Here is a 13,158-nt window from a genome sequence, read left to right on the forward strand (position 1 = left end):
GTCCTGTGAACGGTGGAGGATTAGGGCATGAGACATCTGAACGCTTGTTGAGTGCAGGTTTGTCCATGTGGTGCTGTTAAATGCAGGTTTCTCTTGGTGCCAGATGGGCCCTAACTTGCATTCCCTTGAATGCAGAGATGAGGCTGCAGGACAGCTGTCCATTAATTTTAAAATTAACCAAAGGGAAAAAAAAATAACCCAAAACAACAAACCAGCCATAAAGCAGCTTGTGGTGTAGCACTAGATAATGGTGCTTCTGCACCCAAACTGGTACAGCAGGTCTGGGCAGAAATCCACACCTTAACAATTAAAAAGTGGTGCTATCTGAGTGACAGGATGGGCTGTAATTGGCATAGTGTTTGTCAGCTCTTGAGATGAGAAGAGCTTTCAGCATGGCAATGTGTTGCTGGTGTTCTCCAGCAGCACTGAGAGAAGCCTGCTGCTGCCTCGGCCCAAAAGTCATCCCCAGCAAAGCCCAAGTCTCTGCTGCAAAGGGTGGGGAGGGTAAGTATGGGTTGCACTTCGCTGTGAAAATGCAACTTGGTGTTGACAAGGTGAGACATTGCTAATAACACACATGGGGTGTCAAAAGCATCTCCCCATTCCCTCACTAGGTGCTTTATTAGAGTCTCTTCCTGCAAGCTGTGCCATGGTCAGGCTTTCTCCTTTGCTCACCTTTCTTCTGTGAATTGATGCTCTCTGGTCACTCTAACCCATGAGGAGGAGTAGAACATTGTAGTTACCTGGCTGGCTCCTCAAATGTATCTGCCTGCAGTGGGTTCCAGCAGAAACAGAAGGAGAGACAGATGCTGCCCCTGGGAGCTCCGGCACCCTTGGCAGCTCGCTGGTTGCAGATCAGGACTGCAGTCCCCATGTGACAATCCCAACATTTGCTCTGGGCTTCATTGTGCTGTTTTGTTTTAGTGGTGAGAGAGGAATTGGCCAAAGGAAGCAGCAGCTCTGGAAGACGATGGAGATGCTTTGCTCTAGGGGAAGCAGGTTTGGGGCAGAATTAATGGAGCAAGTTCTTTTCTCTCACTGCTCCAAAGCTTTGGCTTCAAATGCAGACTTGCACCATGAGCTGGATCTGCTGCTCCCATGGTTTGGTCCTGGAAATGGGGCAGGTCTGTAACATACACGTGTGAACAGTGATGCTAGGACTGCCAGTGAGTGTGACCTGAGAAGGGCCAGCAGTGCCCAAGCCCTGTGTATCCAGTGTCACCAGGAATCCGGTCACTGCTGGAGCTGGGGGAGGGACATCAGTAACTCGAGATGTGCTGGACCAGACCACACTGGACCAAAATAAACCTGGAGAGGTGACCAGCTTGCTCAGCCCCAGGGGTGTAAATCACATGGCTGCTAAGGAGCTGCTCCTTAAATATAAGGCATGGAGTTTACAGCCTGCAAAGTCACCATGACTCCGGGTGCTGGGCTCCAGCAGCGTGGCTTGCTTGGCTTGGGTGCTTGGCTGCGTGTGGTTGATGAAGCAGATGGGAGGATGCAAACTCCATCCCTTGGGGTCCTGCACAGATTCTGCAGCCCAGAATGTGGTCCTGTTGCTTCCACATGTGCTGTCTTAGGGGAGGGTTGCAGCTCAAACAGGTTTCATTAGCGATGCCATCAGCAGTTGCATAATGAACTCTCCCACTCCGGGAAGCAGCATGCAGGGAGCTGGTTGAGCTGGTTCCACACCAGGGCTCTGCATGCATAGCACAAGCAGAGGCTTTGTGCTTAATTCTTGGTGAGGGCTTCTCTGGGTGTTTGGTGCTTTGCAGGTGTGAGCAGCTGCTGAAAGAAATTATTCATGGAAGACTCATAGTGCTTATGCATGATGTGGTCGCTTGGCTTTTACAAGCTGGAGCTTGGGCATAAACCACATTCATGTGGAAGCAAACCTCTATTTGTCCTCTGAGGAAGGGTTGCTCTGCTGGGAATCTGTGCCTGGGAGTCTTGTACCCAGGGCAGCTCCATGTGCCCAGGGTTTGGTTGAATTATTTATTTAGCTCCTCCTCACTGCTGCTGTGCAGGGCAGGCCTTGGAAGAGCCCAGCCCATGGTGCTGTGCTGAACACGCTGCTGCTTCCATCCATGCATCTGCCTCGACCCTTTCCATTGTATGAGGACTGGGGGGGGGGTTGGGACCCCTCTCTGGATTTCTTGGCACATGAGATTGTTTTCTGTCGTTCTGTTTCCACGTGGTCCAAGCTGGAGTGAGCCAGGCGGTGCAAGCTGCTGGACTGTCACACCCCACGCAGCTCCTCCATAAAGCATGCAAGAAAAGGAAAATAGTTGAGACCCTTCTAAATCATCCTTAAAAGGACACCAGTCAGCTATTTCTGTGCTGTTGGCTCGGCGTTGCAGCAGCCCTCTCCCATCTGTGTTTTCCCCTGCACAGGAGCTTGTTGCCAGGCTGCGTGTGATGAATCACAGAGTGCTCTCCGCCTTTCCCCCCGAACGCCTGCCTGCCTCCCAGACAGGAGCCTTCCCCCTGCTCCCACACCTCAGCACTTACCTACAAAATCAAAAACGCACAGTTCTCCATGAGACCTGCACTCTGGCCCCCGAGTGATCCTCTCCTCTCTTCCCTCTTGCCAGCACAGGCAGGAGGTGGCAGCAGCTCCATCCTCCTGCCAACCCTCTGCGTGCCCTTGCAGGAGCATCGTGCCGGTTAAGCGACTGGAAGGGCCTCATGTTTTCATTCAGCTCAGGTGTCTGGAAGCAGGATAGTGCCTTTCCCACCACCGGATGGTGGTGCTGTGCTGGCCTGGCAGCTCTGCCTGCCATGGGCTTCCCTGGTGCCATCACTGGCCAGGCCAAGAAGTCACTCTGGGTTACCGTGGGCTGTATTTATCATTTGCTAGGCTAAAAATAAAAGCCCCAAGTGCTGTGTTTCCTGATCCCAACCTTGCATCAGGAGGGCCTCCCAGAAGCCCATGGGAGGGTGTCTGGTGCAGGGTGCAGGTGAGTAATGCTTCTGGGGCTTCTCCTTCAGAGGGCAAAGAAAAGTTTTTTCTTGGAGCTGGTGGAGCTGCTGCATCTCTTCCTGACCTGGCACTACTCTTGCTCGTGCAGAATGCTCATCCTACTAAAAATATTCTATTCTGTTTCATCAGGCTTGATTTGATGGAGCTGTGGGAAGGAGGGGCTGGAGCACCAGCACTGCTGGCTGTGGCTAGCAGATGGTGTGAAGGGAAGCCCTGCACAGCATAGCCATGAGCCAGTGTGCTACCAAAATGCTCTGAAATATGTCCAGATATGGAACATTTGTCTGTGGTGCTCTCTCACCCTGCTGTGCATGTGCCCAGCTAATGCTTCTTTCCTCTCCTTGCCTGCTTTCCAAGCAAGGTTTCTTTCCAGCTCCCAGTGTGACCCTGCTGGAGAGCTGTGAGTGCCTCCCTGGTGCAGGCAGGGTCCATGGGGATGATTTGCAGGAGCATCGTAGCTGAAGACAAGGACCCCAATCTGATTTCCTGAAGGTGACCTCCCCTTGTTTGTGTGCCTGGCTTGAAGGCAAAGCCAGCTTGGACAGGTGCTTTCTGAACTGGTTTAGTGAATCTGGTGGTGTTTTGAACAGATCTGAGGCCCAAGGGCAGCACAGGGGAGTGGGGTCTTGTCTGCCTGGGGTGTCCATCCTGCTCTGCTCCAATCTGTGCCCACAGGCAGAGAGGAGAGCTAACCCATGGAGGAGCTCTAGCATCTCCTATCCCGATTCCATCCATCTCCTGCAACATTCCCCCTGGCCCCTGGGGAGATGCTGCCCGGGTGGGGATGGATATGGAATTTTTCCCTGCACAAAACCTTCTGTCTTTAACCAGCAAAACCAAACTGGGAATATCCGCTCCTGGCATCGCCTTCAGCCCCTCCAGCCCCCGGCCCCCTCCTCCGCACCTCTGATGTCACTCAAAGCAGCGTGACTCACCCGGCAGTTGCCGTGGCGACGCCGGTGATGCTGGGGAGTGCAGCGCTGCCCCGCTCCCGCCGGCCCTTCCCGGGCAGCTGAGGGGACCGAAAGCCCCGGCGCTGAGCCCCCGGGACGTGCCATGGGCTCCCATGTCACAGGCTGCTGCTCCTAGCCCCCGGCGACCCCCGAAGCTCCGAGGATGGCGCCGGCTGTCACCAGTAAGTCAGCGCTGTCGGGGATTTACCCGTCGGGGGCGGAGGGCTTCTGCTGGGGGTCTTACAGCTTCCGTGTGTCTCTCCCGGTGGCATCCAATGTCCCAGCCCCAAGGATCTGGGTGTTCTCTGCAGCATCCCCTTCTCTGTGTGCTCCTGCCAGCCCCATGGGTCGTATGGGCTGCTCTGAGCCAGCTCTGGACCCCAGGAGTGAGGGGAGCCCAGGGCAGAGTGGTGCTGGGCAGGCACCAGCCTCAGCATGCATGGGGACCTGGGTGGTACAAGTCTGTGTGGGGGGAGCCAGGGTCATTTAGCTCCACACGTGTGGGCAGCAGCTGTTCCTCATGGCCTGAGTCACCAGCACTGTGCTCACTTCAGCTGGGACAGTGAGGTCACCCTGTCACAGCAGGAAGGGACCCTTAAAAGCCATTTCAGCCCTGGGTGCTGCTCTGGGTATCACAGCCTTGTTCTGACCCATTCTGGCTAAGGGCCACATCCTGCTCATGCAGAGCTACAGGCTGCCTTGGCCAACCTTGGCACATGCCCACCCTTTGGAAGGGGTGACAGGAGATAATCAGCTCTGGGCACCTCAGGGTGTGTAGGTAGCCTCTGTGTGCCAAGCCCTGCTGCACAGAGGGACAGGACATGTGCCCCCTGCCAGGAGCATGGGGATTGGGGTGGTCCCTGCCTGCTCCTTTCTGTCTGAGAGATTTGCTCTGAGATCCATTAGGCAGTTTGCTTGCCAGTGGCTTAGAGGCACTGGTGTGATTTGGTTTCCTGCTTGGTGTTTTGAGTTTTACAGTCATCAAATTCTTGCTGCAAGTAGGACCTGGCCGAGCAGGACTGAGGTGTTTCAGTTACTCTGACTAATTTGTACATTAACATATTTCTCTGGCTGCAGATTTAAGAGTGCTCAAGCACAGCATATGCAAGCTGGCCAGAACCCAAGGGGGTGAGGAAGGCAGGGTTTGTTTTGGCATCTCTCTAGAGGCAGGGCAAGAGAGGACAGGGCTACAAGGAAGGGCTCAGCTGTGAATGGGAGCTGGCAGCGAGGTGGACCAGGAGCTGTGTCCCACCAGAACGGCAGGAGCTAAAAATATTGAATGGAAATGAGTTGAAACACAGTGGGAAGCCACTGCCACCCCCTGCCAGACCCTGCAGAGGTGGAATTGGAGGAGCTCTGATTTGCTTTGGAGGCAGTTCCTGCCCTAGAACCTGTCTGGAATGAAGTTTTGCACATCAGATCACTCGGAGCACATTGTGGTGGTGTTCCCCCAGCCCAGGGCTGTGTGCTTTGTACTTAAGGAGGGGAAAACCTTAAAATCCACTTCTTTCCCCAAAATATCCCCTGGATCTTGAGACCATTACACAAACCTGCCATAGGGAAAGGGAAATGCCTGGCTCAGCCACATCCCTTCTGCCTCTGGGATGGAAGAGGTGATTTTCCAGGACCCAGCAGGCAGCTTCTGCCTTTGTGCATCCCCTGGGGGACCTGGAACAAGGCGGCCCCAGTTTTGTTCCCACGCAAACACCTCCCTCCGTGCAAGGAACGTGAAAAACTTCAGTGAAATAATGATGTTGTAACATGGGTTTGGAAAAGGTTGGTTGGAGCCTGCTGGGAATTCCCAAAGTGGGAATTAGCAGTGGTTCAGGATGTTGTTTTGAATAAAACCCCACACCAGCTCATGGGGAGAGAGGAGGGTTATGAGCCATTCCACTGGTTATTGGGGTGTCAAGGCTTTGTACCCCTTTGGCTACAAACCCAACAGCTTTTACTGGGATGAAAATGCTGGATGTGTTCAGTCCTGCTTTTGGCTATTGCACCTTGCAGAGCTCAGCCAGGAGCAGGGGGCAGATGTTGTGCTTTAGGATTCAATTAGATGTTTATTCTTCTTCGTTTCTTCTGCCTCTCAATTATTCATGACTCCCTAATAATGTTTAAACAGTGGTAGAAAAGATGGAGGTAAGTCAGTCTCTCTTTGTATAGTTGTGCATTTATGGTAAACAGTCTGACTTCCCAAAATGTCCTTAGGAAAAAAAGTGCCTTTTAGAAAGAAATCATCAGGGTAAAGCAAATCCACAGTTCCCATCAAAATCGATTTCTGTCTGAACACTGCCCAAATACAGCTGCTAAAAAGGGTTTAATGAATACAGAAGTCCATGGAAATGTAGAAAAATCTAATTTGTGCATTAATTAGATCATACCAACGCTCAAAACCCTTTCAGCACTTGCCCAGCACATCCCTGGGGTCTCCCTGGTTGGGGATGCTCAAGGAAGGACAAGGCTGAGGGTAGGCACGCTGGGAACAAGTCTCTTGGTATTGAAACTCTCTCTGGAAAACCTGCTGGGCTGTGAATGCTATTGACCTGTCAACCTCCTAAACATAGCCCAGGGACTTTAAAAATAAACAAACTCACAGATAAAAAAAATCTCACTAAACTCTTTCTATTATTAATGGAGGTACTTAAAACCCACCGGCAGCACCTCCAGAGCTGTAATTGCTGCAGACAACCACAAGCTTGGAGAGCCATCCTCCAGCTCCTTGCAGCTGGCATAGGAAGGTTAGCTTCCAGCAAGCCAGCCAGGCAGGGTGAGCTGTCACCCCTCCCTTTGCCAGCTCTTCCCCCTGGCAATAACAGAGTCATTAATTAATGTTTGTACAGCACTTTGAAGATAAGTGCTGAATAGAAGCATTACTGTAAATGCAATGGGGATTGTCCTCGCCCTGTGCACACCGGCCCTGGGGGGAAGCCCCTGTCTGCAAGGGGCAGACCTCCTTGTGCTCCCTGCTAGGCTCCTTTGCCCCTGGAGCAATTTGATTCCTGGGGTTGGAGGGGCAGGAGCAGCTCCCAGTAGAAACCCAACAGCAGGCAGGGGGTGTGAAGTGGAACCTCCCCTGGCATCATTTATCCACAGCAAACATTTTAAGCAAGGGGAAAAGAATTCAGTCTGAATAATTCGTTGTGCTCATCAGCATTAGAGCTGAGCTGCACGCACCTTGCCTTTAGAATAAGGTAAAAACACTGAGTGAAACTGAGTCCTGCTACCTGAACTTGATTTGTTTGCTTCATTTACATGGAAAACACAGCTTGTTGTGTGCAGTTCCTGATGCACAAGGCCATGGTGCTGCATATTCCTCAGGAGTTGCAGAACTGGTAGAGGTAATGACTGACAAGGACGTTATGCCACAGAAACTGTGCCCATGGTGTGCTGGTAATCATACTGAGGTGACTGCTCTATTACTAAGAATAATATTCTGCTCTCTCCTCCTGAAGGCTGGCTACATGATGAACTGTCACAGGGAACTGTTTAGTTCAAGAGAGAAAAAGACATTTGGAGCTGTCAGAGCAGCCACTAAATGAGGAGGCCACCACTCCCCCTTCACGTTTCAGTGCCCCAGCTCCATTCACTCAGGCAGTATTTTAAATGTCTTTTTGACCACATCTCCCTTTCCCCAATGAATTTCTAGTAAGAAGTAACTTTTATTGAGCTCTGTAGTATATGCTGGGAGATGCTAAAGCATGTTGGCATAGAAGAGACAAACTTCTCCTCCCAGATAGCCCATGGCGCTGGTGCCAGCATCATCCCCACTCAGTGACCTCCAGAAGTGCCCAGGCTCTAAGTTGATCCCAGCCCAGGGGATATTAAGTGCTCAGCACTGGGGCAAACGAGGCCCTGCAGGACTAAGCAGCGGGAAGCAGATACAGCCGTGTTCAAAATTAGTCCAGGGCTGAAAATAGAGCTGTAAGGAGATGGCTGCAGGCATGCTGGGCTGGAAGTGCACTCAAGCTGCTTGCTTGGGGCCATTCTCAGCACTGCTGACCGTCATGGAAATTTTGTGAAGATAACAGGAAAAAAATTCCTGTTGATTCATTTCACAGGATGCCAGGTTGGAAGGGACCCCAGGGATCCTCTGGCCCAACCTTTCTAGGCCATAGTGTAGTTGAAATGAGATGGCTCAGCACCTGTCAAGTTGAGTCTTAAAACTGTCCTATGTAGGGGAATCCCCTACTTCCCTTGGCAGGTGATTCAATGTCCAACTGTTCTCATGGTGAAAAAATTTCTTCTGGAGTCCAATCAGAATCTCCCCAGGAGTAATTTGTATCCATCACCCCTTGTCTTCTTCATGTGACTCCTTGTAAAAAGGGAGTCTCCATCCCGGTACCCACTTTTTATGTACATGGGAATAAGGTCTCCCCTAAGCCTCCTCTTCTCAAGTCTGAACAACACGGTTCTCTCAGCCTTTCCTCTTGACTTGTCTTTTCATTGCCTCTGAGAGCACAAGCAGGAGCTGTTGAGCAAGACTGAAGGCAAAAAAATGTCTTCCCAAATAGAGCTACCCAGCTTTCCATGCCGGTGAGGTGGATTAGCAGGCACTCCTCCAGCAATGCTAACGAGCGGTGCTGGCAGCGGGCAGCCAGATCCCGAAGGATGTGGATTAAAAGGCAGCCTGAGGGAAGAGCAGTGCAGCATGCACCAGAGCAGGGTAGTTTGTTCTCATTTGCTCTGTGGTGATGCTGCCTGGAGCAAACCCACCTTATGGTGTTTATGCTGTGGGACTGGTGTTTACACTGTGGGACTGGCTATGGTAAACCATACCTGATTGTGGGCACAGTGGGAGGAGCTGGTGAAGGGCACTGGTATGGTAATAAGTGTTCTTCTTCTGGGGAAAGGAAGAAAGGAGGTGGAACATGGGAGATCATCGCATCAGAGAGCATGGTGAGTCCTAATTGAGGACTGTAAATAAAACAGGAATCAGGCTACCCAGCACATAAAAATTCCCAAGTCCTAGCTCCTTGTCCTGCTTGTTTTGGTGATTTTAGCACTAAGAGCTTTATGTGAAGGGAACAAACATCGCGTGGAGTCCTTCCCCTCCATAAATAGCTACAGTGAGACAGTGAAGCATGGCCAGGCTCCGGCAGATACACGTTTTCCATCACCTTAAGGTGCAGTTTGTAATGATGGAGGAGAATCTCAATTCCCTGATGACTTTTCTAGCTGGAAGGAGGGCCACTGGCAGGCCAGCTCCTGCCTTCTCCATGCACATATGCAGGAGGTATTTCCACACAGTGCACAAAAGGTGACTATTTCTACAGACTATACATTGGTGGTGGGGTTTTTTTCAACAATACAAATTTAGCTCTGATGTCCTTGGGATGACAAGGGACTGATGTTCTTCTTGCACATGTAATCTCCCATGCTGATAAATGAAACCTGGTGGAAGAACAACCCAAAATCTCAGGCGTTCTTCCAGCAGGGCAGAAAACAAGCTGTGGGTTTAGCTGTGCAATGGGTGTCGTGTTTGAAGGCAGTGATTTCTCCAAGGTATTGCCTCCTAGTGATTAACCTCAGAGTTCTGCTGGAAGACAAGTTGTGCAGTGTTTGTTGGTTCCCATGTACACCCACTCCAAGTGGCTAAGGAATCCAAGAGACTAATAGGGGAATTACTTCAAATAAAAAAGCAATGTGTTAATGTTTTCCAGAAGAAAAGCCTTGAAGCGTGTTTAGTAGGGGAGCAGAGTGGTAGGCAAATTAAAGATGAATTTGCTGCTGCTGAACAGGGGAAGAGTCATTTGTTTCATGGGAAAAGCAAACACCCTTAGATCCTCCCATTTCAAATGCAGCCTTTGTATCTCCAGGATAATTTTGCAGACGCCGGTGTGGGATGGTGCTGAGCTCTTGACAAACCACTTCATCATCACCTACCAAGTATCCCAAAACATCAGTTTCAGCTTAAGGACTCACAAATGCTCCAAGTACAGAGTTTCAGGGTATAACCTTAGAGGAAGAAGTGGCAGCACATTTCACATCGGACAGCAAAGCACAGATGCAGACCTGGAGGAGAATGCTGGGTGAGTGGGAGGGGCAGAGCAAAAGGCATGGCTAAGGTCAGCATCCTACATGCAGAAGCCTGTAGGAGAGAATTCCCCTTACCACTACACTTCTCCCTATGCTTTTAATCCACAACGTTCATTCTCTTTTCCATTCTTAATTTATTCAGAGAATTCCAGGGGTCCAGGTCATACTGGCTTGGCTTTGTAGGGTTGGACTGCCACCCTCTTGAAACATATTTTATTCCTAAGTGAAACATTTAATAACTGGATCCATTCTCTATCTGTAGCAAAAATATATCAGAGGAAGAAGTAGGTCAGTTTTCTCCCCATTGCACCTTTACCCTTGCATGCAGGTCACCAGATCTAGAAGTCAAAGGGCCATTTTCTTTCTGCAGTTCCTTTAATGCCCAACTCAGCCCACAAATGAAAACATTCTTCTTGAGTTTAAAGGGATTTGGATTGAGCCTTAATGCTTAATCTAGAAACAAGAGCAGCTTGTTATGATGATAACGTCACAAAACGACAGCCTGGAAAACTGCTGTTGAAAACTCAGCTCTTCAAATGCAGATCATAAACCAACTAGGAAGCTGTTTGCTAAGGACGTCTGCTTTAATTGCCTACAACCTGGCAATGCCTGGAAGAGTGATGGTGGAGGCTGGAGTAACCTTTGAACAGTGGATCCTATTTCCTGACGACAAGAAGCAGAATGCCCTCCCCTTGCCCTTTGAAAAGACAAAAGGAAATCGCTGTTGAATCTTAAGACGGATCCAAATGAATCTAACAATTGTGAGACATTTATGTAATCCACCCATAACATGCAGCAAAAAAATCATTTGTGAGAATGATAACAGAGAAAATTAGGTAGAATAAGGTCAGTCTGCTGTGACTGGCAGCTAAACTTATGATCACCATTTTCAGTAGCTGGATATTAAGGTAATTCATCTATCCAGCATGGGCATTAAAGGCTCGAGCCTCTACCCGCTTAATCATGCAGCTTCACTTTTCAGATGAGCCCTGAAAGTCACTTGTCAAGAGAGTTAATCTGCAGGATCTAGTTCTGATCACAAAACGAGTGTGCAGCAGAGGGTGGGATGAGCCCAAGGCTCTCAGTGTGGGCAGCAGGACCCAGCCTCTGGACAGCAGCTGGTGGAAACCGGCATTCCAACTGCATCCAGCAGAACAGCCTTAGGGTGACTTTGACAGTCTAAGTGCACGCAGCAAAGAACAACAGTCAGCACGTTATACTTGTCAGATATTTTTTGCTGTTATCAGTGGATCACAACATAAACCAGGTGAAGAAATTCTCTCTTTGCAAAGGAACGTAGAAGATGCATAAGCCAGGTTCTGCCAGAAAACCGTCTTTGACATCCTTTGATCACAAGCAGATACACGTCAAGTCTTGGGGGCAATTATTTGTAATAACCTGAAGGAAAGTATCACTGACTATCAGCCAATGTTTTGTTGAGTGTGGCTGGCAGCAGAGAGATCTCAAGCCTTCAACTGATTAAGCAAATGTCTGACTTTACTACAGTGGACTTTATTGTGTACCTAAAGGTAGTGATTGACAATCAATTGACAAAGCTCCTTGGGCATTTCTCTGCTTCTCTGTGTTAAATGGAAGCCTAAGTGAAGATGACAACATGTTGTGCCACCTCTACAGAGACAGTCAGGCTGAGGAAGAGAACAATGGGCTGGTGGTGGTGCAGCTCGGCTTCACATAACCACTGCAAAGCCCCCATCCCACAGCTGGGCCTGTGAGCTGGTTCCTAACTATACACAAACCCCTCGTGCCTCCCGGACTGCAGGTTGTGCGTGCCGGGCCCTACTCAACAGAACAGCTGTGGCACAAGGTGCAGGGAACAGCTAAGCCACCCTCCTTCACGTACTTCTAACCCAATGCTCCTGCGCTATCACCGGGCACTGCGGCCACGGCAGACCCCGCTGCTCACAAGCCAGGGCCAGGAGGCCACAGCACAGGGTCCTCCCACTACCACGGGGTGAAACCTCCACATGGGGAGGCCTCCGCACCTCCCGCAGGCTGCGGGGCCTGGCGAGTCGCTGAGGATGCGAGGGCCCACAGGGTTCCCGTGCGTACCGGGCCCTCCACTGGGGCCGAGCAATCAGATCCCCGGGCCCGCGCCCTGCTCAGGCCCGGGGCAGCCCGGGGGGGCAGCGGCGCCGTGAGGGGAGCGGTCCCGGTTGCCACGGTAACCGTTGCCTAGCGAGAGCCGCAGGCGGCCGTGCCCCGCGCGCCTGCGCAGTTGGCTGCCGCTCGCCGGGGCCTGGAGCGGCGCGCGCGGGAGCCGGCCCCGCCTCTTTTCCCGCCGAGCGCGCGCGCGCGCGCCGCCCCAGCCGGGAGAGGAGAAGGGGGGTGGGGAGGGGAGGGGGGAGAGAGACACGGGCACGCGCGTGCGGGGCGGGCGCATGCGCGCGCGCGCGGTCCCGAGCGTTGGCAGCGGCAGCCGCGGCCCGACGGCGGCGGCAGCGGCGGCCGCTCCTTCCCGCCCTCCCCTCCCGCCTTCCTGTACCGGCGCCGGCCTCGGCCCGCCGAGCTTTCCCCTTCCTTCCCCGCCTCTCGGCGCGCTGCAGGGGCTCCGGGCGCCGCGGTGGTGCCCACACCCCCCCGTCCCTTTCCCGCCCTGGGGATGAGGCAGCGGTAGCGCGGAAAGGTGAGGCGGCGGGGCCTGTAGGCCGCGGCGGGCGGGTGTCAGGGGGAAGCGGCGGTGGGGGCTCGGCGGCTCCCGTGAGTCAAGCAGCCTCCTGGCGCCGGGTGGGCTGCGCCCCTCTCCCTCCTCCTCCTTCCTCTCCTCCTCCTCCCGGGTGGGGGCGGGGATGCGGGCAGGGCCGCGGCGGGGAGGGGGAGCCGCCGTTCCCCCCCGACCCTCCTCTGGCTTTCCGCCGCCCCGGCGGGGCCAGCGGTGCGGGGCGGTGCTGGAATGGGGGTGCGGGCGAGAAACCTCTGCTGCTTCTACCGGGCCAGGCGAGGGAAGGAGCCGCAGGTGCTGTCCCCCGGGGCCTGCCCCTGCCCCCGACGCGGCCCCGCAGGGGCGGGTCGGTGCGGGCGGGGGGCCTCGGTACCTGCCCGCATTGTTCGTCTGACAGGGGGTGGGGGGACGGCGGTGCGGGGGCTGCGCGGCGGAGGGGGCGGTGGGAGGGTGGAGGGGGAGCGCCCCAGCCTTTCTTTATTGCAGCCGGGCAGGTGATGGGGCTG

At 52.8% G+C, this 13,158-nt stretch overlaps 1 protein-coding gene across 7 annotated transcripts in view; it reads left to right on the top strand.

The window, feature by feature from the left end:
• Positions 1-4,000: 4,000 nt before the first annotated feature.
• Positions 4,001-13,158, top strand: part of CAMSAP1 (calmodulin regulated spectrin associated protein 1) — a 38,500-nt gene continuing 29,342 nt past the window's right edge. For 4 of the 7 annotated variants that reach the window (XM_054174199.1, XM_054174202.1, XM_054174201.1 and 1 more), the window contains exon 1: positions 4,001-4,118. In XM_054174199.1, coding sequence (XP_054030174.1) covers positions 4,050-4,118 — 69 coding nt within the window. In that variant the 5' untranslated portion in view covers positions 4,001-4,049. Of the gene's footprint in view, positions 4,119-12,367; positions 12,691-12,859; positions 12,947-13,158 lie in introns of those variants that run through there. The other 3 variants (XM_054174203.1, XM_054174204.1, XM_054174200.1) reach the window with 3 other exon arrangements.

Source organism: Dryobates pubescens, chromosome 29 (assembly GCF_014839835.1).
Source record: "Dryobates pubescens isolate bDryPub1 chromosome 29, bDryPub1.pri, whole genome shotgun sequence".
Taxonomy (NCBI): Eukaryota; Metazoa; Chordata; class Aves; order Piciformes; family Picidae; genus Dryobates; species Dryobates pubescens.